General features: G+C 42.5%; 1 protein-coding gene across 1 annotated transcript in view; it reads left to right on the forward strand.

Moving 5' to 3' along the window:
- Window positions 1–8337: 8337 nt before the first annotated feature.
- PIR (pirin) overlaps window positions 8338–22038 on the forward strand; it is a 101581-nt gene continuing 87880 nt past the window's right edge. The window contains 2 exon segments of the mRNA XM_033849542.2: window positions 8338–8695; window positions 10022–10162. Coding sequence (XP_033705433.1) covers window positions 10067–10162 — 96 coding nt within the window. The 5' untranslated portion in view covers window positions 8338–8695; window positions 10022–10066.

Raw genomic sequence — 22038 nt, forward strand, 5'->3', positions numbered from 1 at the left:
CCCATGCACCACTAGACTCTACAATTACATTTTATTATATCTGCTTTGTCATCTATTTATCCACCCTCTATCCATCCATCAGTCCACCTTATTGGTATTACTACTATTACTGTTATTTTTTGCTGCGTTCAAAGTAAGTCACAGACACCAGTGGACTTCATACGTGAACACCTCAGAGTACATAACATCAACGAGGATAATTCAAATTAGCCTTTTATTTTATTTATTTTTAGTTACTTTCTTTTTATTGGAGTATAATTGCTTTACAATGTTGTGTTAGTTTCTGCCACACAGCGAAGTGAATCAGCCATACGCATACACACGTCCCCTCCCTCTTGGACCTCCCTCCCATCCCCACCCCCCCATCCCGCCCATCTAGGCCATCACAGAGCACCTAGCTGAGCTCCCTGTGCTATGCAGCAGGTTCCCACTAGCTAGCTATTTTACACATGGTAGTGTATTTATGTCAAACCTAATCTCCCAGTTCATCCCACCCTCCCCTTCCCACCCTGTGTCCATACGTCCGTTCTCTACGTCTGCCTTTCGGTTCCTACCCTGCCAATAGGTTCATCTGTGACATTGTTCTAGATTACACATATATGCGTTAATATACGATATTTGTTTTTCAGCCTTTTAACTCCAATCCTGGGATCTTGAAAGCAGCCTTCATTTGGCCAGAAGACACAGTCTTACACAAGCTGAAAACTGAGAAAAGTTACCAGGATAACTGAGGTAAGTATCATTCACCTACATTTCTCCATTTCCCTGATTCAGAGATGAATCGGCCTTTCAGGGCTGAGAATGTTTTGCATGTGATGAATTCTAGGAAAGTTCTGTGGCTCAAGAGAGAGGGTCATAAGCTATTCTTTTCTGGCACGCTGCCAAAAACCCATGGGAAAGATAATTACGTGTTTCATGCAATGGCTGATCACGTGTAGCCTCTGGGTCAGAACCCTGGCCGATGGGCCAGACCACATCCATGCAGATTGCTCTCGCGAGGGTGGAAGCAGGAGTCACGTATACACATCTTTTCTGGATATTTTTGGATGTCCTTGACCACAAGCACATTAATGCCCTTCATAAATGAATGTTTACAAAATAATCAGTCCCTTACTTGGAGACATTTCCTGGGTCCAGAGAGTCTGAATCCCTAATATGGAATATTCTAAAGATATTTGTCATTTAATGAACAGCATTTACCATGCCCTGGGAGGCAAATTACCGAAACCTGATCAATCTGCAAGAAAGATTTTTTTTTAAGAAAGACTTTTTGAGTTGACTGCTTGAAGGAGAAAAAAAATTGCAAGTGATGAAATGTATAAGATGTCCATATATTTCTGTAAAGTATATTTTTGAGAAGAAAGTCAGTCAGTCATCCAGGAGAAGAAAATCAAATTTTGGAATGAAAAAGGAAAAAAGGTCACATAAAATATGTTGATAATATGAGTGTCTTCAAGGATAACGGTGTTACTTGGAATCATTGAGCGATTGATGCCGTATCTACACGCTCATATATCCAGCTGCCTGTTTAGCATCTCCAACTGGATGGCAAATGACTGTGAAAAGTGCTCAAAGCTCCATGTATGAAGTCACATTTCTCATCTCAAAAGCCAGCCTTGTTACAGTGAGACATTACTTGCTGCATGTTCTCTTTGTAACAATTTGCCCCCACCTTCGTTTTTCCTCATTTTAAGTCTTCTAGCTTTTCAGGTCTGCTCTTTTTCTTTTTTTCTGCAGCAGCCCACAAACAGACTTCCCTGCCTTACCCTGACAATGCACACCCTTGGACTTAGCTTCTCCCCATGACTGGCTTCCCAAAGTCAGGAAGGAAGGGAAGCTCTTCTGCCTGTTTCAGTTTCAGAGGTGGAGGGGATTCTGAGTCCCAGGGGAGGTTCTGAAAAGGTGATAAACTGAAAGCATCCTCACGAGTATGGCAAGTCCAATATAGAAGTGGGTAAAAATGCACAGCGATGCCATTCTCTCCTGTTTTCTTGTATCAGGAAGCTGTCCTTCTAAATGCTACATGTAACAGAGAAAACTTTCAGGACATCCGTGCATCAGAGGTTACTGCTCTGGCCAGTGGGATGCAACATTTCATCTCTCAAGTCTAGTTTAATAAATTTTTATCTTACTGGATGGCTGCTTGCCTTGGTACTAACATTTAAATGAACAGATCTCTTTCTGAAAGGGTAAATTTTTTTTTAAACATCTTTATTGGAGTATAATTGCTTTACAATGGTGTGTTAGTTTCTGCTTTATAACAAAGTGGATCGGCTATACGTATACATATACCCCCATATCTCTTCCCTCTTGTGTCTCCCTCCCTCCCACGCTCCCTATCCCACCCCTCTAGGTGGTCACAAAGCGCGGAACTGAAATCCCTGTGCCATGCGGCTGCCTCCCACTAGCTATCTACCTTACGTTTGGTAGTGTATATGTGTCCATGCCACTCTCTCACTTCGTCCCACCTTACCCTTCCCTCTCCCCGTGTCCTCAAGCCCATTGTCTACGTCTGAGTCTTTATTCCTGTCCTGCCCCTATGTTCTTCATAACTTTTTTGTTTTTTAGATTCCATATATTTGTGTTAGCATAAGATATTTTTATCTCTCTGACTTACTTCACTCTGTATGACAGACTCTAGGTCCATGTACCTCACTACAAAACACTCAATTTCGTTTCTTTTTGTGGCTGAGTGATATTCCATTGTATATATGTGCCACATCTGCTTTATCCATTCATCTGTCAATGGACACTTAGGTTGCTTCCATCTCCGGGCTATTGTAAATAGTGCTGCAATGAACACTGTGGTACATGACTCTTTCTGAATTATGGTTTTCTCAGGGTATATGCCCAGTAGTGGGATTGCTGGGTCATATGGTAGTTCTATTTTTAGTGTTTTAAGGAACCTCCATACTTTACTCCATAGTGGCTGTATCAATTTACACCAACAGTGCAAGAGGGTTCCCTTTTCTCCATACCCTCTCCAGCATTTATTGTTTCTAGATATTTTGATGATGGCCATTCTGACTGGTGTGAGGTGATACCTCATTGTAGTTTTGATTTGCATTTCTCTCATGATTAGTGATGTTGAGCATCCTTTCATGTGTTTGTTGGCAATCTGTATATCTTCTTTGGAGAAATGTCTGTTTAGGTCTTCTGCCCATTTTTGGATTGGGCTGTTTGTTTTTTTGAAATTGAGCTGTATGAGCTGCTTGTAAATTTTGGAGATTAATCCTTTGTCAGTTGCTTCATTTGCAAATATTCTCTCCCATTCTGAGGGTTGTCTTTTCGTCTTGTTTATGGTTTCCTTTGCTGTGCAAAAGCTTTTAAGTTTCATTAGGTCCCATTTGTTTATTTTTGTTTTTATTTCCATTTCTTTAGGAGATGGGTCAAAAAGGATCTTGCTGTGATTTATGTCATAGAGTGTTCTGCCTATTTCCTCTAAGAGTTTTATAGTGTCTGGCCTTACGTTTAGGTCTTTAATCCATTTTGAGTTAAGTTTTGTGTATGGTGTTAGGGAGTGTTCTAATTTCATTCTTTTACGTGTACCTGTCCAGTTTTCCCAGCACCACTTATTGAAGAGGCTGTCTTTTCTCCATTGTATGTTTTTGCCTCCTTTGTCAAAAATAAGGTGACCATATGTGTGTGGGATTATCTCTGGGCTTTCTATCCTGTTCCATTGATCTATATTTCTGTTTTTGTGCCAGTACCATACTGTCTTGATTACTGTCGCTTTGTAGTATAGTCTGAAGTCCAGGAACCTGACTCCTCCAGCTCCGTTTTTCGTTCTCAAGATTGCTTTGGCTATTCAGGGTCTTTTGTGTTTCCATACAAATTGTGAATTTTTTTGTTCTAGTTCTGTGAAAAATACCTTTGGTAGCTTGATAGGGATTGCACTGAATCTGTAGATTGCTTTGGGTAGTATAGTCGTTTTCACAATGTTGATTCTTCCAATCCAAGAACATGGTATATCTCTCTGCTTGTATCATCTTTAATTTCTTTCATCAGTGTCTTATAGTTTTCTGCATACAGGTCTTTTGTCTCCTTAGGTAGGTTTATTCCTAGATATTTTATTCTTTTTGTTGCAGTGGTAAATGGGAGTGTTTCCTTAATTTCTCTTTCAGATTTTTCATCATTAGTGGTTAGGAATGCAAGAGATTTCTGTGCATTAATTTTGTATCCTGCTACTTTACCAAATTCATTGATTAGCTCTAGTAGTTTTCTGGTAGCATCTTTAGGATTCTCTCTGTATAGTATCATGTTATCTGCAAGCAGTGACAGCTTTACTTCTTGTTTTCCGATTTGGATTCCTTTTATTTCTTTTTCTTCTCTGATTGCTGTGGCTAAAACTTCCAAAACTATGTTGAATAATAGTGGTCAGAGTGGACCACCTTGTTTTCTTCCTGATCTTAGAGGAAATGGTTTCAGTTTTTCACCATTAAGAACGATGCTGTGACAGGGCGAGAGAGAGGCATGGACATATATACACTAACAAACGTAAGGTAGATAGCTAGTGGGAAACAGCCGCATGGCACAGGGATATCGGCTCGGTGCTTTGTGACCGCCTGGAGGGGTGGGATAGGGAGGGTGGGAGGGAGGGAGACGCAAGAGGGAAGAGATATGGGAACATATGTATATGTATAACTGATTCACTTTGTTATAAAGCAGAAACTAACACACCATTGTAAAGCAATTATACCCTAATAAAGATGTTAAAAAAAAAGAGAACAGTGCTGGCTGTGGGTTTGTCATATAGGCCTTTATTATGTTGAGGTAAGTTCCCTCTATGCTTACTTTCTGCAGGGTTTTTATCATAAATGGGTGTTGAATTTTGTCGAAAGCCTTTTCTGCATCTATTGAGATGATCATATGGTTTTTCTCCTTCAATTTGTTAATATGGTGTATCACATTGATTGATTTGCATATATTGAGGAATCCTTGCATTCCTGGGATAAACCCCACTCGATCATGGTGTATGATCCTTTTAATGTGCTGTTGGATTCTGTTTGCTAGTATTTTGTTGAGGATTTTTGCACCCATGTTCATCAGTGATATTGGTCTGTAGTTTTCTTTCTTTGTGACATCTTTGTCTGGTATTGGTATCAGGGTGATGGTGGCCTCCTAGAATGAGTTTGGGAGTGTTCCTCCCTCTGCTATATTTCGGAAGAGTTTGAGAAGGATAGGTGTTAGCTCTTCTCTAAATGTTTGATAGAATTCGCCTGTGAAGCCATCTGGTCCTGGGCTTTTGTTTGTTGGAAGATTTTTAATCACAGTTTCAATTTCAGTGCTTGTGATTGGTCTGTTCATATTTTCTATTTCTTCCTGGTTCAGTCTTGGAAGGTTGTGCTTTTCTAAGAATTTGTCCATTTCTTCCAGGTTGTCCATTTTATTGGCATAGAGTAGCTTGTAGTAATCTCTCATGGTCCTTTGTATTTCTGCAGTGTCAGTTGTTACTTCTCCTTTTTCATTTCTAATTCTGTTGATTTGAGTCTTCTCCCTTTTTTTCTTGATGAGTCTGGCTAATGGTTTATCAATTTTGTTTATCTTCTCAAAGTGAAAGAGTAAATATTTGTAAGAGTTTTTTTTTAAGCCCACAGAGCTTTGAAAATCCACCTCATCTGTTTTCTAGCATAAAAGCATATTTTCCAGTTATCTATTATCATGAAACAAATGACCTGGAAACTGAGTGGCTTGAGACAACCATGTTTATCTGCTCACAAGTCTGTGGGTCTGGAAGTTGGGAAGCACACAGGTGGGTGTTCATGTCTTAGCCACGGGGCATCAGCTGGGGCAGCTGGGCCTGGAGGAGCCACTTCCTAGATGGCTTGTTTGTCTATATGTCTGGCGCCACAGTGTCCTTGGCCTCTGTCTCCTTCCTCACGTGGCGTTTCTTCCTCCAGGACCTCTCCTCCACATGGCGTGGGCTTCTCCCACAAAGCTGGTCTCAGAGTCCTCACTCTTCCTACATGGCAGCTGGTTTCCCAAAGGCAGGAAGCAGAAGCTGGCAGGCCATTTCAGAGCCACGCCCAGAAGTGGCACACTGCCCCTTCCACCATATTCCATCGGTCAGAGCAGCCAAAGGCCCTGCCTAGACTTAAGAGGAAGAGAAGTAAACTCCACTTGTGATGGGGGGAGTGTCAGGGTCACACTGAAGAAGAAGGCAAGTGTATATGGGAGATACTGTTGGAGCCATCTTAGGAAAATAGAATCTTCCAGAGGAGGAGAAATGATGACTCTGGTCAACAGTGTGTAGTCATGATGACTGCCAAGTCAAACTTCTCACCCAGACTTGAGGGGACAGACAGGCAACGCTTCCTAGAGGGAGTGATGTGGAAACTGAGAGCTGAAAGATGAATGGCGATAGGCCAGATCAGGGAGAAAGAGATGTCCAGGCAGAGGCACAGCAAGTTGACAAGAGAGTGAATGCACATTCGAGAGCCTAAAAAAGTTGAGCATAATGGAAAGAGGGGCTGCTGCTGTGTGTGTGTGTGTGTGTGTGTGTGTGTCTGTCTGTCTGTCTGTCCATCCTTGAGCAAGTGTCAGCATGCTGAGGGTGAGGCTGGGTTAACGACATCACAGGACTTTCTCTTGAGGGCAATGAAGGTTTTAGGCGGTTATTCCATTTCCCTGCGACGTGGAGAATGGCTTGGCTATCAGAGAAGATGGATGGTGGCAGTCAAAATGGGAAGCACTGGATATATTGCTGCTTAAGAGACATAGGAGCAGAATCCACAAGATTTCAAGGTGGAAGAGTGATATCCTGAGTTTCAGGCTCAGGCAATTGGCTAAACATTGAACTTTTTGGTAGGGAAGGCAGAAGTATTTACCCAGGTCTGCCAAGTGCCAGACAGAGAGCCCTGCTTCTATTTTCTTTGGAGACACCTGCAGACGTTAGGTAGAATGATGATGAGCAACAATATTATTTCATGGTACTTTTAAGGTTCACGTGTATTATCTCATTAGCTTTTTTAAAACTTTTATTTATTTATCTTTGGCTGCATTGGGTCTTTATTGCTGCGCGTGGGCTTTCTCTAGTTGAGGCGAGCGGGGGCTACTCTTCATTGCGGTGCGCGGGCTTCTCATTGCAGTGGCTTCTCTTGTTGCGGAGCTCAGGCTCTAGGTGCGTGGGCTTCAGTAGTTGTGGCGCGTGGGCCAGTAGTTGTGGCTCGCGGGCTCTAGAGCACAGGCTCAGCAGTTGTGGTGCATGTGCTCCGCGGCATATGGGATTTCCTGGACCAGGGTTCGAATCCATGTCCCCCGCGTTGGCGGGCGGATTCTTAACCACTGCGCCACCAGGGGGACCCTCTCATTTAGCTTTCACTCATCGGAGTAAAGTGGGAAGGGGGGACTTGAGCCCCACTGACATATAAGGCATCAGGGGGAATGCCTACGGACTGTTGTCTTAAAGCAGGGGTCTGCAAACTAGGCCTGCAGCCAAGTCTGGCCCACTACCTCGTTTTTTTAGAGCCTGCGAGCTAACAGTGGTTTTTACACTTGTAAGTACTTGAACTAAAAAACCAAAAGGAGAGTAACACTTCCTGACAAGTGAAAATTACATGAAATTCAAATGTCAGTAGCCATAATTAAAGTTTTATTGAAACACAGCCACGCCCATTTACTTGTTGCCTCTGGCTGTTTTGTTGCTACAAAGACCAACTGGCTTGGTAGCCGCAGAGAACACGTGCAAAATCGAAAACATTTACTATCCAGCACTTTCTTTCCTTCTTCAAAACCAGGCAGTGAGCTTTCTTGTATTTACAGAACAGAAACCCGCGGAGGCTTCTGCAACTCCGCACTCCCCTGGGAACTCTCCAATTCCCTCACCCCCTTGCAAGGAGAGAGCAGCAAGCAACTTATTTATGTAGCCAACAGTTGTGTAATGCTTAGCACCTGCCCAGCTCATTTCATTCTCATCACAACCCCATCAGGTGGTATTATCACCATGTCCATTTTACAATGGAGGAACCGGAGGCACAAAGAGGCTGAGCCATCTGCCCAAGGTCACACAGCTAGAAGTGGTGGAGGCAGGATTGAAACCCGTGCCGCCAAGCTCCTCGGATTGCGTCACCAGCGCACTCCAGGTAGAGACAGGTGTCCTAGAAGGTCGACTGGGGCCTTCGCCCTGAACAGAACACCTGCCAGGTCCAACCCCCGCTCCCAGGGCCCAGCGCGCAGCTCTAGGGGGCGGGAGGGGCGTCGAGGTCAGGCGGGGGCGGGGGAGCGGCGGGGGGCGGAGCGAGAGGATCCGCGCGGCGGCGGACTGTCAATCAAGGAGTATCAACCCCGCCCAGGGCCCCAGAGACCCACACACTCCCGCCTCCCGCCTCCCGCCTCCCGCCTCCCGCCTCCCGCCTCCCGCCTCCCGCCTCCCGCCTCCCGCCTCCCGCCTCCCTGCGGCCGCCGGCAGCGAAGTGCTGAGTCACCGTGAGGCAGGTGCGCGGCGCCCTCCGAGCCCACCTTCCCCACGCCTCCCCCGCCGCACGGGCTGCAGCAGCCGCCCTCACCGGGCGGGACTACAGAACGCCCGCGGGGCCGGGCGGGTGCCGGCTATCAGTTAGCAGGACCCCGCCCTCTCCGGCCCGTCTCAGACTCCCAGGGGAATCTCCTAGGGAGATGGCCAGAGATGCTTAAATAGTCCTCTGCAATTGGGTGCAAGTGGTAGACAACTTTTCTTTCTGCAGACCACTTTGATCTGGTAAGTACCTCATCAGTGATTCACGTGCATAGAATTTAATTGTAGGAGTCTGGAAAGACCCAGAAATAGTCCAAATTGAGGGGGCGGGGCGTAAAATACCAGTACTTTCAAGATGGGTGTAGGTAGGTGATGACAGTTACGTACGGCGTGGAGGATTGAGCTCATTTTAGGTGCCCCACAGCCCAGCACCCAGTAAATATTTATTGATTGCCTGCCTCGGGGAGGGCACATTTAGGGTGAGCCTCGCTTGCCTGCCTGGAGGTCTTTGCCCCGCACAGTGCTCTGAGTAGCAGCAGCTCACGTTCTTAGAGCGCTGACTACACTCCTTTGCGGTAGGCAGTCTTATTACTCCTATTTCGCAGGTGGAAAAACTGAGGAACAGAGAGGCTTAGCAGTTGGCCTCAGGTCACACAGCTGGTACGTTGGTGAACTTGGGATGCAGACCCAGGCTGTGTGGCTCCAGAGTATGCTTCTTGCTGAAGCATCTCTCTTGGTTTGAGTGGGAATCTTTGAAGGAAAGGATTATACGCAGTTTGCAGAAGAGCGTTAGGAATTGCGGGTATTGTATGCAAGCATTTGAACTGGAAAGGGGGTTGATTATACCTGTTTTGTGATATGCCGTTGAGTAGGCTTTCGACCCACAAAGAGGAAACACTTTTGGATTGGGGCTGTGGATGGGGGCCGAAATACGGATAGCACTGTCAAGGGTGCCTCCTCCATGAGTTTCCTGTGCTCTACTTCACATGAAAGCTCCAAGATTTCTTGCTACTTAAGTTGACCCTGAGCTTCAGGGATAGATGGGTCTTTGAATTTGATGACCCTCAAAGATCCCTTTCAATGTCAAGGTCTTTGGCATGTTCAGGTGAGAGTCCCAGACCTGTTGTTTTTTCTCCGTGTTCCCTGTGTCGCCACACAGATCTCTCTCAGCTCAAGGTAGCACCTCCGTCATGGGGCAGCGCGGGGTGGGGGGGAGGTCGAGGGACTTCAATCATGTAAAGCAGGTAAAGTGAGCGTTCGAGGTCCTTAGTCAATGCCCAGCGGAGCTGTTATCACTAACCCTCGCCAAAGGTGGTCGTAGGACTACACCCGCTAAACATTGTAAATCATTAGTAGGGTGCTGGGGAGCTAGTTAGTACTCCCACGCGTTCACCATCATTATGCTTGTTTTAAAGCACCTAGCCCAGGTCTTGTGCAGAGTAAGCAATTTAACGATTGTAGCTGTTAATACTTGGGGCAGGTGTGAATTTCGTATCCTATATTTTATAGTCCTTGGGTGGTCCCTCCTTGATGATTTCTCTGTTTTGTTGTTCCTCCTCTTGCCCTCAGTCGTCTACAGCTCAGCCTCAGAACGCTCTCTTTTTAGCCTTGGGCATGGCGTGGTCCAAAAAGGTTACCCTCTCACCGCTCAGCCGTGAGCAGTCGGAAGGGGTTGGAGCGCGGGTCCGCAGAAGCATCGGCAGACCTGAGGTACGCTGGCTAGTTGGATGGCTGTTTCCTGCTTTTTAGCAGAAAGGACTGGTGGGACCCTGAGGATAAACTTGGGAAGAGAGGGCATGAGACAATCACGAGCCGCCCTGTTGGGTGCCTTGGGAACCAACTCTAAACTTAGCAATTGGGGTCCTCCCTGGAGCAGCCCCAGTCCCAAGGGGGTTTCTGTAATATGGATCCGGTGGTCCTGAGGTGAAACCTCTGTGCCCCTCTCTGCACACCCATGTCCCATCCTGGGTTTATCTGTCAGCCTCTGTGGGCACTCCACCAGGCTCACCCACGTGATACCCCCGGGTTTACATGCCCACAGGTCAAAGCACCAAGGAGAGACACTGGGGCCCCATCCCAAATTCCCAGGAGAGAGAATCCGACCGGCTCGGCTTGGGTCAGGTCTCTACCCTGGACCAGTCAGCCATTGCCAGGGATCTGAATTCTTAGAGAGACCCCTGAGACCCAACTTTGTGGACCTCTTGGTGGGAGGTAAGTGGGGGCTTCCCTCAGAGAAGGTGATTGTAGGTGAGGCAGATATCTTTCCACATTAGAGAGCAGTTTTATTTGAAAATTATGGGAGACATGAGACTTGGCGGAAAAGAAAATCTTATTCGCATAGAAAGGTCATCAAATGGTGGTTATCGCCCAAGGAATACAGTGCCCAGCCCCAGATTCCAAAAACAGATTTCTTTTTATTGAGGTATGATCGACATATAACATTACTTTCAGGTGTACAACACAATGATTCAGTATTTGTATATATTGCAAAATGATCACGAGTCTAGTTAACTTCTGTCATCATACATAATTATTTTTCTCGTGATGAGAACTTTTAAGATCTACTCTCTTAGCAACTTTCAAATATGCAGTACAGTATTAACTATAGTCACCATGTTGTATATTCCATCCTCATGACTCATTTATTTTGTAACTTAAAGTTTGTACCTTTTGACCTCCTTCATCCATTTTGCTCACCCCACCCCCACATCTGGCAACCACCAGTCTGTTCTCTGTATCTATGAGCTTGTTTTTAGTTTCCACATATGAGATCATACAGTATTTGTGTTTCCCTCTCTGACTTATTTCACTCAGCAGAATGCCCTCAAGCTCCATCCATGTTGTTGCAAACAGCAAGATTTCATTCTTTTTTGTAGTTGAATAATATTCCGTTGTATATTTACACCACATTTTCTTTATCCGTTCATCTGTTGGTGGACACCTAGGTTGTTTCTATGTCTTGATTATTGTAAATGATGCTGCAATGAACATGGGGGAGCATACAGCTTTTCAAGTTAGTGTTTTCGTTTTCTTTGGATAAATACCCAGAAGTGAAATTGCTGGATCGTATGGTAGTTATACGTTTAATTTTGGGGGGAACTTCCATACTGTTTTCTATAGTGGCTGCACCAATTTACATTCCCACCAACAGTGCACGAAGGTTCTCTTTTCTCCACACACTCACCAACACTGTCATTTCTTGTCTTTTTGATAATAGCCTTCCTAATACATGTGAGGTGATATCTCAGTGTGGTTTTGATTTGCATTTCCCTAATTAGTGATGCTGAGCTTATCTTCCAAAAAATATTTTTGAATAAAGGAAGAAGTATATTAGGGAAATGGATTCTTTTTGAAAAGTGAGGCTGGTTTGTTCCTCTTCTTAAATTCTGCTCTGATATTCTCATACTCTTCCCACCGTTAGGTTCCTATTCATCTGAGAATGTCTCTTGAGGTCTGTCAAACATGGTTTTTCCGAAGGGACACACGCAAACAGGATTATTCTAAGGGCTAAATGCACAGTGGATGTTGGGAAGATGCAGGTGGGCATGGTGTCATTTTATACTAGGCCACATCGCCAACAGGGGAATTCGAATACCCATCAGCAAACCCACTATTGTATGTTGAGGGTAGCTAATACTTTAATTACTCCATCTGTCAGAAACACATCTGCTGAGGAGTTCTCAATTTTTCTGGTCTTGTGAACCCCTTTGGAGGTCTGCTGAAAACCATCAGTTCATTCTCAGAATAATGTTTTATCCATTCCTTCTCAGAAAAATGTTTTTTACTTTTATTTATTTTCTAATACATCTTTATCGGAGTATAATTGCCTCACAACACTGTGTTAGTTTCTGTTGCACAGCAAAGCGAATCAGCCATAGGCATACACATATCCCCTCCCTCTTGAGCCTCCCTCCCACCCTCCCTATCCCACCCCTCTAGGTCACCACAGAGCACCGAGCTGATCTCCCTGTGCTATGCTGCTGCTTCCCACCAGCCAACTATTTTATATTCGGTAGTGTATATACGTCGATGTTACTCTCACTTCACCCCAGCTTCGCTTTCCCACCCCATGTCAGCAAGTCCATTCTCTATGTCTACCTCTTTATTCCTGCCCTGCAACTAGGTTCATCAGTACCATTTTTTTTTTTTAGATTCCATATATATGTGTTAGCATACAGTATTTGTTTTTCTCATTTACTTCACTCTGTATGACAGACTCTAGGTCCATCCACCTCACTACAAATAACTCAGTTGCATTTCCTTTTATGGTTGAGTAATATTACATTGTATGTATGTGCCACATCTTCTTTATCCATTCATCTGTCGATGGACATTTAGGTTGGTTCCATGTCCTGGCTGTTGTAAATAGAGCTGCAGTGAACATTGTGGTACATGACTCTTTTTGAATTATGGTTTTCTCAGGGTATATGCCCAGTAGTGGGATTGCTGGGTAGTTTGGTAGTTCTATTTTTAGTTTTCTAAGGAACCTCGATACTGTTTTCCATAGTGGTTGTATCAATTTACATTCCCACCGACAGTGTAGGAGGGTTTCCTTTTCTCCACAGCCTCTCCAGCATTTATTGTTTCTAGCTTTTTTGATAATGGCCATTCTGACCTTCATGAGGTGATACCCCATTGTAGTTTTGATTTGAATTTCTCTAATAATTAGTGATGATGAGCATCTTTTCATGTGCCTCTTGGCCATCTCTAAGTCTTCCTTGGTGAAATGTCTATTTAGGTCTTCCGCCCATTTTTTAACTGGATTGTTTGTTTTTTTGATATTGAGCTCCATGAGCTGTTTGTGTATTTTAGAGATTAATCCTTTGTTGTTTCATTTGCAAATATTTTCTCCCATTTTGAGGGTTGTCTTTTTGTCTTGTTCATGTTTTAATTTGATGTGCAAAAGCTTTTAAGTTTAATTATGTCCCATTTATTTGTTTTAATTTCTGTTACTCTAGGAGATGGGTCAAAAAGGATCTTGCTGTGATTTATGTGAAAGAGTGTTCTTCCTATGTTTTCCTCTAAGAGTTTTATAGTGTCCAGTCTTACATTTAGGTCTCTAATCCATTTTGAGTTTATTTTTGTGTATGGTGTTAGGGAGTGTTCTAATTTCATTCTTTTACATGTAGCTGTCCAGTTTTCCCAGCACCACTTATTGAAGAAACTGTCTTTTCTCCATTGTATATCCTTGCCTCATTTGTCATAGATTAGTTGACCATAGGTGTGTGGGTTTATCTCTGGGCTTTCTATCCTGTTCCATTGATCTATATTTTTGTTGTTGTGCCAATACCATATTGTCTTGATTACTGTAGCTTTGTAGTATAGTCTGAAGTCAGAGAGTCAGATTCCTCCAGCTCTGTTTTTTTCCCTCAAGACTGCTTTGGCTATTAGGGGTCTTTTGTGTCTCCATACAAATTTTAAGATTTTTTGTTCTAGTTCTGTAAAAAATGCCGTTGGTAATTTGATAGGGATTGCATTGAATCTGTAGATTGCTTTGGGTAGTATAGTCATTTTACTATAGTCAACATACAATATTGATTCTTCCAATCTAGGAACACGGTCTCTCTCTCCATCTGTTTATATCATCTTTAATTTCGTTCATCAGTGTCTTAGAGTTTTCTGCATACATGTCTTTTGTCTCCCTAGGGAGGTTTATTCCTCGGTATTTTATTCTTTGTGTTGCAGTGGTAAATGGGAGTGTTTCCTTAATTTCTCTTTCAGGTTTTTCATCATTAGTGTATAGGAATGCAAGAGATTTCTGTGCGTCAATTTTGTATCCTGCAACTTTACCAAATTCACTGATTAGCTCTAGTAGTTTTCTGGTGTCATCTTTAGGATTCTGTATGTATAGTATCATATCATCTGCAAACAGTGACAGTTTTACTTCTTCTTTTCCAAATTGTATCCCTTTTATTTATTTTTCTTCTCTGACTGCTGTGGCTAGGACTTCCAAAATTGTGTTGAATAATAATAGTGGCAAGAGTGGACATCCTTGTCTTGTTCCTGATCCTAGAGGAAATGTTTTCAGTTTTTCACCATTGAGAATGATGTTTGCTGTGGGTTTGTTGTATATGGCCTTTATTTTGTTGAGGTAGGTTCCCTCTGTGCCCATTTTCTGGAGAGTTTTTATCATAAATGGGTGTTGAATTTTGTCAAAAGCTTTTTCTGCATCTATTGAGATGTTATGGTTTTTATTCTTCAATTTGTTAATATGGTGTATCACATTGATTGATTTGCATACATTGAAGAATCCTTGCATCCCTGGGATAAATCCCACTTGATCATGGTGTATGATCCTTTTATTGTGTTTTTGGATTCTATTTGCTAGTGTTTTGTTGAGGATTTTTGCATCTATATTCATGAGTGATATTGGTCTGTAATTTTCTTTTTTTGTAGTATCTTTGTCTGGTTTTGGTATCAGGGTGATGGTGGCCTCATAGAATGAGTTTGGGAGTGTTCCTTCCTCTGAAATTTTTTGGAAGAGTTTGAGAAGGATGGGTGTTAGCTTTTCTCTAAATGTTTGAAAGAATTCACCTGTGAAGCCATGTGATCCTGGACTTTTGTTTGTTGGAAGATTTTTAATCACAGTTTCGATTTCTTTCTTGTGATTGGTCTGTTCCTATTTTCTATTTCTTCCTGGTTCAGTCTTGGAAGGTTATACCTTTCTAAGAATTTGTCCATTTCTTCCAGGTTGTCCATTTTATTGGCATAGAGTTGCTTGTAGTAGTCTCATAGGATGCTCTGTATTTCTGCCGTGTCTGTTGTAACTTCTCCTTTTTAATTTCTAATTTTATTCATTTGAGTCCTCTCCCTCTTCTTCATCATGAGTCTGGCTAATGGTTTATCAATTTGATTTATCTTCTCAAAGAACCAGCTTTTAGGTTTGTTGATCTTTGCTATTGTTTTCTTTGTTTCCATTTCATTTATTTCTGCTCTGATCTTTATGATTTCTTTCCTTGTACTAACTTTGGGTTTTGTTTATTCTTCTTCTCTAGTTCCTTTAGGTGTAACGTTAGATTGTTTATTTAAGATTTTTCTTGTTTCTTGAGGTAGGCTTGTATAGCTATAAACTTCCCTCTTAGAACTGCTTTTGCTGCATCCCATAGGTTTTGGATCGTCGTGTTTTCATTGTCATTTGTCTCCAGGTATTTTTTGATTTCCCCTTTGATTTCTTCAGTGATCTCTTGGTTATTTAGTAATGTATTGTTTAGCCTCCTTGTATTTGTGTTTTTTACAGTTTTTTTTCCCTGTAATTGATTTCCAATCTCATAGCATTTTGGTCAGAAAAGATGCTTGATACGATTTCAGTTTTCTTAAATTTACTGAGGCTTGCTTTGTGACCCAGGATGTGATCTGTCCTGGAGAATGTTCCATGTGCACTTGAGAAGAAAGTGTATTCTGCCACTTTTGGTGGAATGTTGTATAATTTTCGATTAGATCTGTCTGTTGTGTCATTTAAAGCTTGTGTTTCCTTATTTATTTTCTGTTTGGATGATCTGTCCATTGGCGTAAGTGGGGTGTTAAAGTCCCGTACTATTATTTTGTTACTGTCAATTTCTCCTTTCATGGTTGTTAGCATTTGCCTTATGTATTGAGGTGCTCCTATGTTGGATGCATAAACATTTATAATTGTTATATCTTCTTCTGGGATTGATCCCTTGATCATTATGTAGTGTCCTTCTTTGTCTCTTGTAACAGTCTTTATGTTAAAGTCTATTTTATCTGATACGAGTATTGCTACTCCAGCTTTCTTTTGATTTCCATTTGCATGGAATATCTTTTTCCATCCCTTTGCTTTCAGTCTGTATGTGTCCCTAGATCTGAAGTGGGTCTCTTGTAGACAGCGTATATATATGGGTCTTGTTTTTGTATCCATTAAGCCAGCCTGTGTCTTTTGGTTGGGGCATTTAATCCATTTACATTCAAAGTTATTATCGATATGTATGTTCCTGTTACCATTTTTTAATTGTTCTTGGTTTGTTTTTGTGGGTCTTTTTCTTCTCCTGTGTTTCCTGCTTAGAGAAGTTTCTTTAGCATTTGTTGTAAAGCTGGTTTGGTGGTGCTGAATTCTCTTAGCTTTTGTTTGTCTGAAAAGCTTTTGACTTCTCCATTGAATCTGAAAGATCCTTGCTGGGTAGAGTATTCTTGGTTGTAGGTTTTTCCCTTTCATCAGTTTAAATATGTCCTGCCTCTCCCTTCTGGCTTGCACAGTTTCTGCTGAAAGATCAGCTGTTAACCTTATGGGGATTCCCTTGTATGTTATTTGTTGCTCTTCCCTTGCTGCTTTTAATATTTTTTCTTTGTATTTAATTTTTGATAGTTTGATTAATATGTGTCTTGTCGTGTTTCTCCTTGAATTTATTCTGTATGGGATTCTCTGCACTTCCTGGACTTGATTGACTATTTCCTTCCCCTAACATGTTAGGGAAGTTTGCAACTATTATCTCTTCAAAAATTTCCTGGTCCCTTTCTGTTTCTCTTCTTCTTCTGGGACCCCCTATAATTCGAATGTTGGTGCGTTTAATGTTGTCCCAGAGGTCTCTGAGACTGTCTTCAATTCTTTTCATTCTTTTTTCTTTATTCTGCTCCTCAGCAGTTATTTCCACCATTTTGTCTTCCAGCTCACTTTTTCGTTCTTCTGCCTCTGTTATTGATTCCTTCTAGTGTATTTTTCATTTTGGTTATTGTGTTGTTCATCTCTGTTTGTTTGTTCTTTAGTTCTTCTAGACCTTTGTTAAACATTTCTTGTGCTTTCTCAGTCCGTGCTTCCATTCTGTTTCCGAGATTCTGGATCATCTTTACTATCGTTACTCTGAATTCTTCTTCAGGTAGATTGCCTATTTCCTCTTCATTTATTTGGTCTTGCAGGTTTTTACCTTTCTCCTTCGTCTGTGACATATTTTTTTGCTGTCTCATTTTTTTTTTATGAGTGGGATTGTGTTCCTGTTTTACTGGTTGTTTGGCCTGATGCTTTCCACACTGGAGTTTGTAGGCTATTGGGTAGAGCTGGGTGTTGGTGCTGAGATGAGGAATTCTGTGAGGCCTCACTCTGATGAATATTCCCTGGGGTCTGAGGTTCTCTGTTAGTCCAGTGGATTGGACTCAGAGCTCCCACCACAGGAGCTTCCGCCTGACCCCAGGCTTGCGAATCAAGATCCCGCAAGCTGCGTGGGGCAGCAAAAAAAGAACAATGACAAAGTAAAAGATAAAATTAGACTAGGAAGCTAACAGGTATGTTAGAAAGACTGTAAAAATAAAAATATAGATGAATCAACAGCTGGAAGGTAAATCAGTACCATAATAGTAAAAAAGAGGAGGTGGGAGAAGAAAAAAAAAAAGGCAGGGTGGGGGGAAGGCCTTAGCTGTGGAGGGCAGGGCCTAAGCAAGGGCAAAGTTTGGGTGGTGGGCGGGGCCAATGCTCAGGACCCACAGGGCTGGAAAAGGCCCTGGGGGCTGTGTGGGGTGGGGCTTAGGCATGGTATTACATACAAAGGAAAACCTTTGTATTGAAATATGGTTAGCAAAATATTACAGAACAAATCTGTAAGCTAGTAACTTAAATAACAACTCTAGTGACATTCAATAAGGAGATCTGGTGGCAGTTCTCATAACTACCTAATTTCAAATCTGTGAGGGGCATGAACAGTAGTTCGGTATACCTGCAACAGCTACGATGTGATATGAAAGGAGCTTTGATTTCGGTTGGGGGCAAAGTCACAGGTCCTGGTAAATTACTGTGGTTCTTTGACTATGTCCATAATTAAAGGCAATGTTACATTTTACTTTGGAGCTGGGTGGTGGTGACTTGTTGCGCACCAGCGTGAATGTACTTCATGCCACTAAACTGTATACTTACAAACGGTTAAAACGGTAAATTCCATGTTATGTTTGTTTTACTACAAAAAAATTCAGAAGAAAAAAATTTCCAGTTAGAGGTTAGTGAAAACAAAAATGTGTGTGTGTGTGTGTGTTTGTTTTTTTCCCCCAGCCAAGTTTACCTGAATTGTATCCATGGTTCCCAGTTAAGAGTCCCTGGCTGGGCTTCCCTGTTAGCACAGTGGTTGAGAGTCCACTTGCCGATGCAGGGGACGCGGGTTCATGCCCCGGTTCGGGAAGATCCCACATGCCGCAGAGCGGCTGGGCCTGTGGGCCATGGCCGCTGAGCCTGCACGTCTGGAGCCTGTGCTCCGCAACGGGAGAGGCCCCGCGTACCGCAAAAAAAAAAAAAAAAAAAAAAAAAAAAAGAGTCCCTGGCTGAAAACCTATGCTTTAAAGACCTCTGCATTTTACTAATGCCATGCCCCAGGTGTGCCTCTATCCTCAAGAAAAATAAATGGATAGGAATCATTCCTAATGCCATCACTCTGGTTTAATCACTGTTAAGACAAAGCGTGTTTCCTTTTGTCTGTGTATAGTTAAATATTTTAGTTGTACAGAATAAAGAATTTTGTGTCCTTAGTTTTTCATTTAAGAGGGTAGCAAAAGGACTTCCCATGTTATTATAAATTCTTCGTAAACACCATTTAAGTAGTTATGACATATTCCAGTGTATGAGCATACCATTATTCTCTTACTCCTGGCCCTACATTTTTTATTTTTTAATTTTTAAAAAAAATTTTATTGAAGGATAGTTGATTTACAATGTGTTAATTACTGCTCTGCAGCAAAGTGATTCAGTTACACATACATATATATATATATATTCTTTTTTTATATTCTTTTCCATTATGGTTTATCATAGGATATTGAATATAGTTCCCTGTGCTATGTTGTAGGACCTTGTTGTTTATCCATTCTGTATATATAAAACCTTACATCTGCTAACCCCGACCTCCTCCCCCTTGGCAACCACCAGTCTCTTAACTATGTCCGTGATTCTGTTTCTATTTCATAGACAGGTTCATTTGTGTCATATTTTAGATTCCACGTGTAAGTGGAATCATGATATTTGTCTTTCTTGGTCTGATTTACTTCACTTAGTATGATAATCTCTAGGTCCACCCATGTTGCTGCAAATGGCATTATTTCATTATTTTTAATGGCTGAGTAATATTCCCTTGTATGTATGTACCACATCTTTATCCATTCTTCTGTCGAGGGACGTTTATGGCAACTCTGTTTTTAGTTTTCAGAGGAACCTCCATACTGTTTTCCACAGTGGCTGCACCAGCTTACGTTCCCACCAACAGTGTAGGAGGGTTCCCTTTTCTCCACACCCTCTCCAGCATTTATTATTTGTAGATTTTTTGATGATGCTGGCCCTGCATTTGACCATTTAGATTGTTACCCTATTTGTTAGCACTCCGCACACTGCCAGCTTGCCAGAAAGATGGACCCCAACCCTCCCATCAGCAGAGGAGGAAAGCATCACTCTCACTTCAAGGTGGTTACTTTTCAAACTTTTTGCACCAAGGCTCTGTCAGTAGAAAATAAAATCTCATAAGAAATCTGGAGCCCAGAGCTATTTTAGTGTAGAATTTACAACAGTGTTTGATGTTAGTGGCCCTAGGTGACACATTCCCTGTGACTGTAAATGTGGAGGTGGAGGAATTCACAGTGCTCTTTCGGTGATGAATGGTAAACAGGATGGAGTTGGGCTGCCTGGCACCTTCCATTAAAGTTGTGTGTGGGCCGGGACAGCCCCAAGCTGGAATTGAAATGATCGCACAGCATGATGCTGACGGGTGGTTCCTCTATGCTTCCAGCAGGAGGGAAACCCACCCATCACCTGCATTTGCCTCTATGCCCCACTTCCCCTTCCACCAGACAGTCCTTGCTGATGTGATTTTCCTTGGACCACTGTCATGCAGTGACACCTCAGAGATGTTGCGGGTTCCATTCCAGGCCACTGCAATAAAGCGAATATTGCAGTAAAGCAGGTCACGTGATTATCTTGGTTTCTCAGTGCATACAGAAATTACTTAACGTTTAAACTATACTATAGTCTACTAAGTGTGCGATAGCATTGTGTCCAAAAACAATGTACACACCTTAATTAAAAAAATACTTTATTGCTAAAAAATGTGAACTGTTATCTGAGCCTTCAGTGAGTTGTAGTGGTAACGTCAAAAATCACTGATCACAGATCACCATAACGAATAGAGTAACAGTGGAAAAGTGTGAAATATTGTGAGAATTACCAAAGTGTGACACAGAGATACAAAGTGAGCAAACGCTGTTGGAAAAATGCCACCGATAGACACTTGACGCAGGGCTGCCACAAACCTTCAATTTGTAAAAACCACAGTATCTGCAAAGCGCAATACCTCTAAGTGCAATAAAACAAGGTATGCCTGTATATGTTTTTTATTAGGAAGAATTTCTAACGTAGAAAAGTAGAAAATAGTATAATGACTCTCCAGGTACCCAGCATCCACAGTGATCAACTCATGGGCAGTCTTGTTTCCAATCTTGGTCCCCATCCATTTCTTCCGTCAGAGTATTTTGAAGTGAATCATTTCATTTCATTCAGAAATATTTCAGTTTTTACTTAAAAAATATAACTGTAATCCCATTATCACAGTTAAAATTGTAAGAGTCTCTTAATATCAAACCACCTTGGTCCTAGTTGATGCAGGACTTGTAGATGGCGCTCTCCATTAGCAGTGTCTGTAGACCTTGAGTCAAGGTAGAGGAGCACAGAGTCACAGGTCAAGTCCATTCAAGGCCATATTTCGACCTCAGTCTGGACTACGTGTTGGCAGTTTCCTTCTACCTTCTCATTGTTACCCTCAGGCTCCAGTCTAGAGGCTGAGTTAGGCCCAGGGGATAGTCTGAGGTGTTGGGAGTCTACCTTTGGGGGCCTCTGCCTTTTTTTGCTGCCATATTATCTTGATGTAGCCTGGCCTTTTGTCAGGTGTTGGGAGGGTTGGGGGGGGTCCTCTCCGGAGACAATAATTTAAAAGAAGAAAAAATAATGTAAAAAACAGGCATTGCCCTTATATCAGTTAGGTTAGGCTCAGTTGTGTATAACAGAAAGCATCCTCCGAAACCAGTGGTTTATGTATGTAAGGATTTGTGTTTCTCTTTTGAAAATCCAAACGTAGGTGGTCCAGGGTGGGCCTGGAAGCTTCACACTTACCAGAGACCCATGCTCGTTCTATCTTAGTTCATCCTTCTTACTGCATTCTTACTGTATCCCGTTATGGTCCAAGACGCTGTCAGAGCAGTAGCAACCATTTGCCCTTGGGGGCAGAAAGGAGGAAGGAGGGGAAAGGCAAAACGATATATGCCAGCTGTCTATCTCCTTTTGTAAGGGATTTCCCTAAAAGTCCCACCCAGTTCCTCTCATTAGCCAGATTTGGTCATATGACCACACCTACCTACAAGGGAAGCTAGGGACCTAGCACAAGTACCACTTGGGATGTCGGTGGAGTACCTTCTGTGTACACAGAATTATTCTAGATTCAGTGGAGCATCATAGAAAAGCATAACGTTGGCCCCGTCCCCAAGGAAGTGATATTCCTGGTTACTTCCGGTGCTTCCTGATTTCAGTAAAATGCCAGGCTGCTGAAGCTTTGTTAAAGGAGCACCACAGGCCGGAGGGGTGGTGGCCACAGGTTTCAACTGGCCTTCTCAAGAGATCC

This window comes from Tursiops truncatus, chromosome X (assembly GCF_011762595.2).
Source record: "Tursiops truncatus isolate mTurTru1 chromosome X, mTurTru1.mat.Y, whole genome shotgun sequence".
Taxonomy (NCBI): Eukaryota; Metazoa; Chordata; class Mammalia; order Artiodactyla; family Delphinidae; genus Tursiops; species Tursiops truncatus.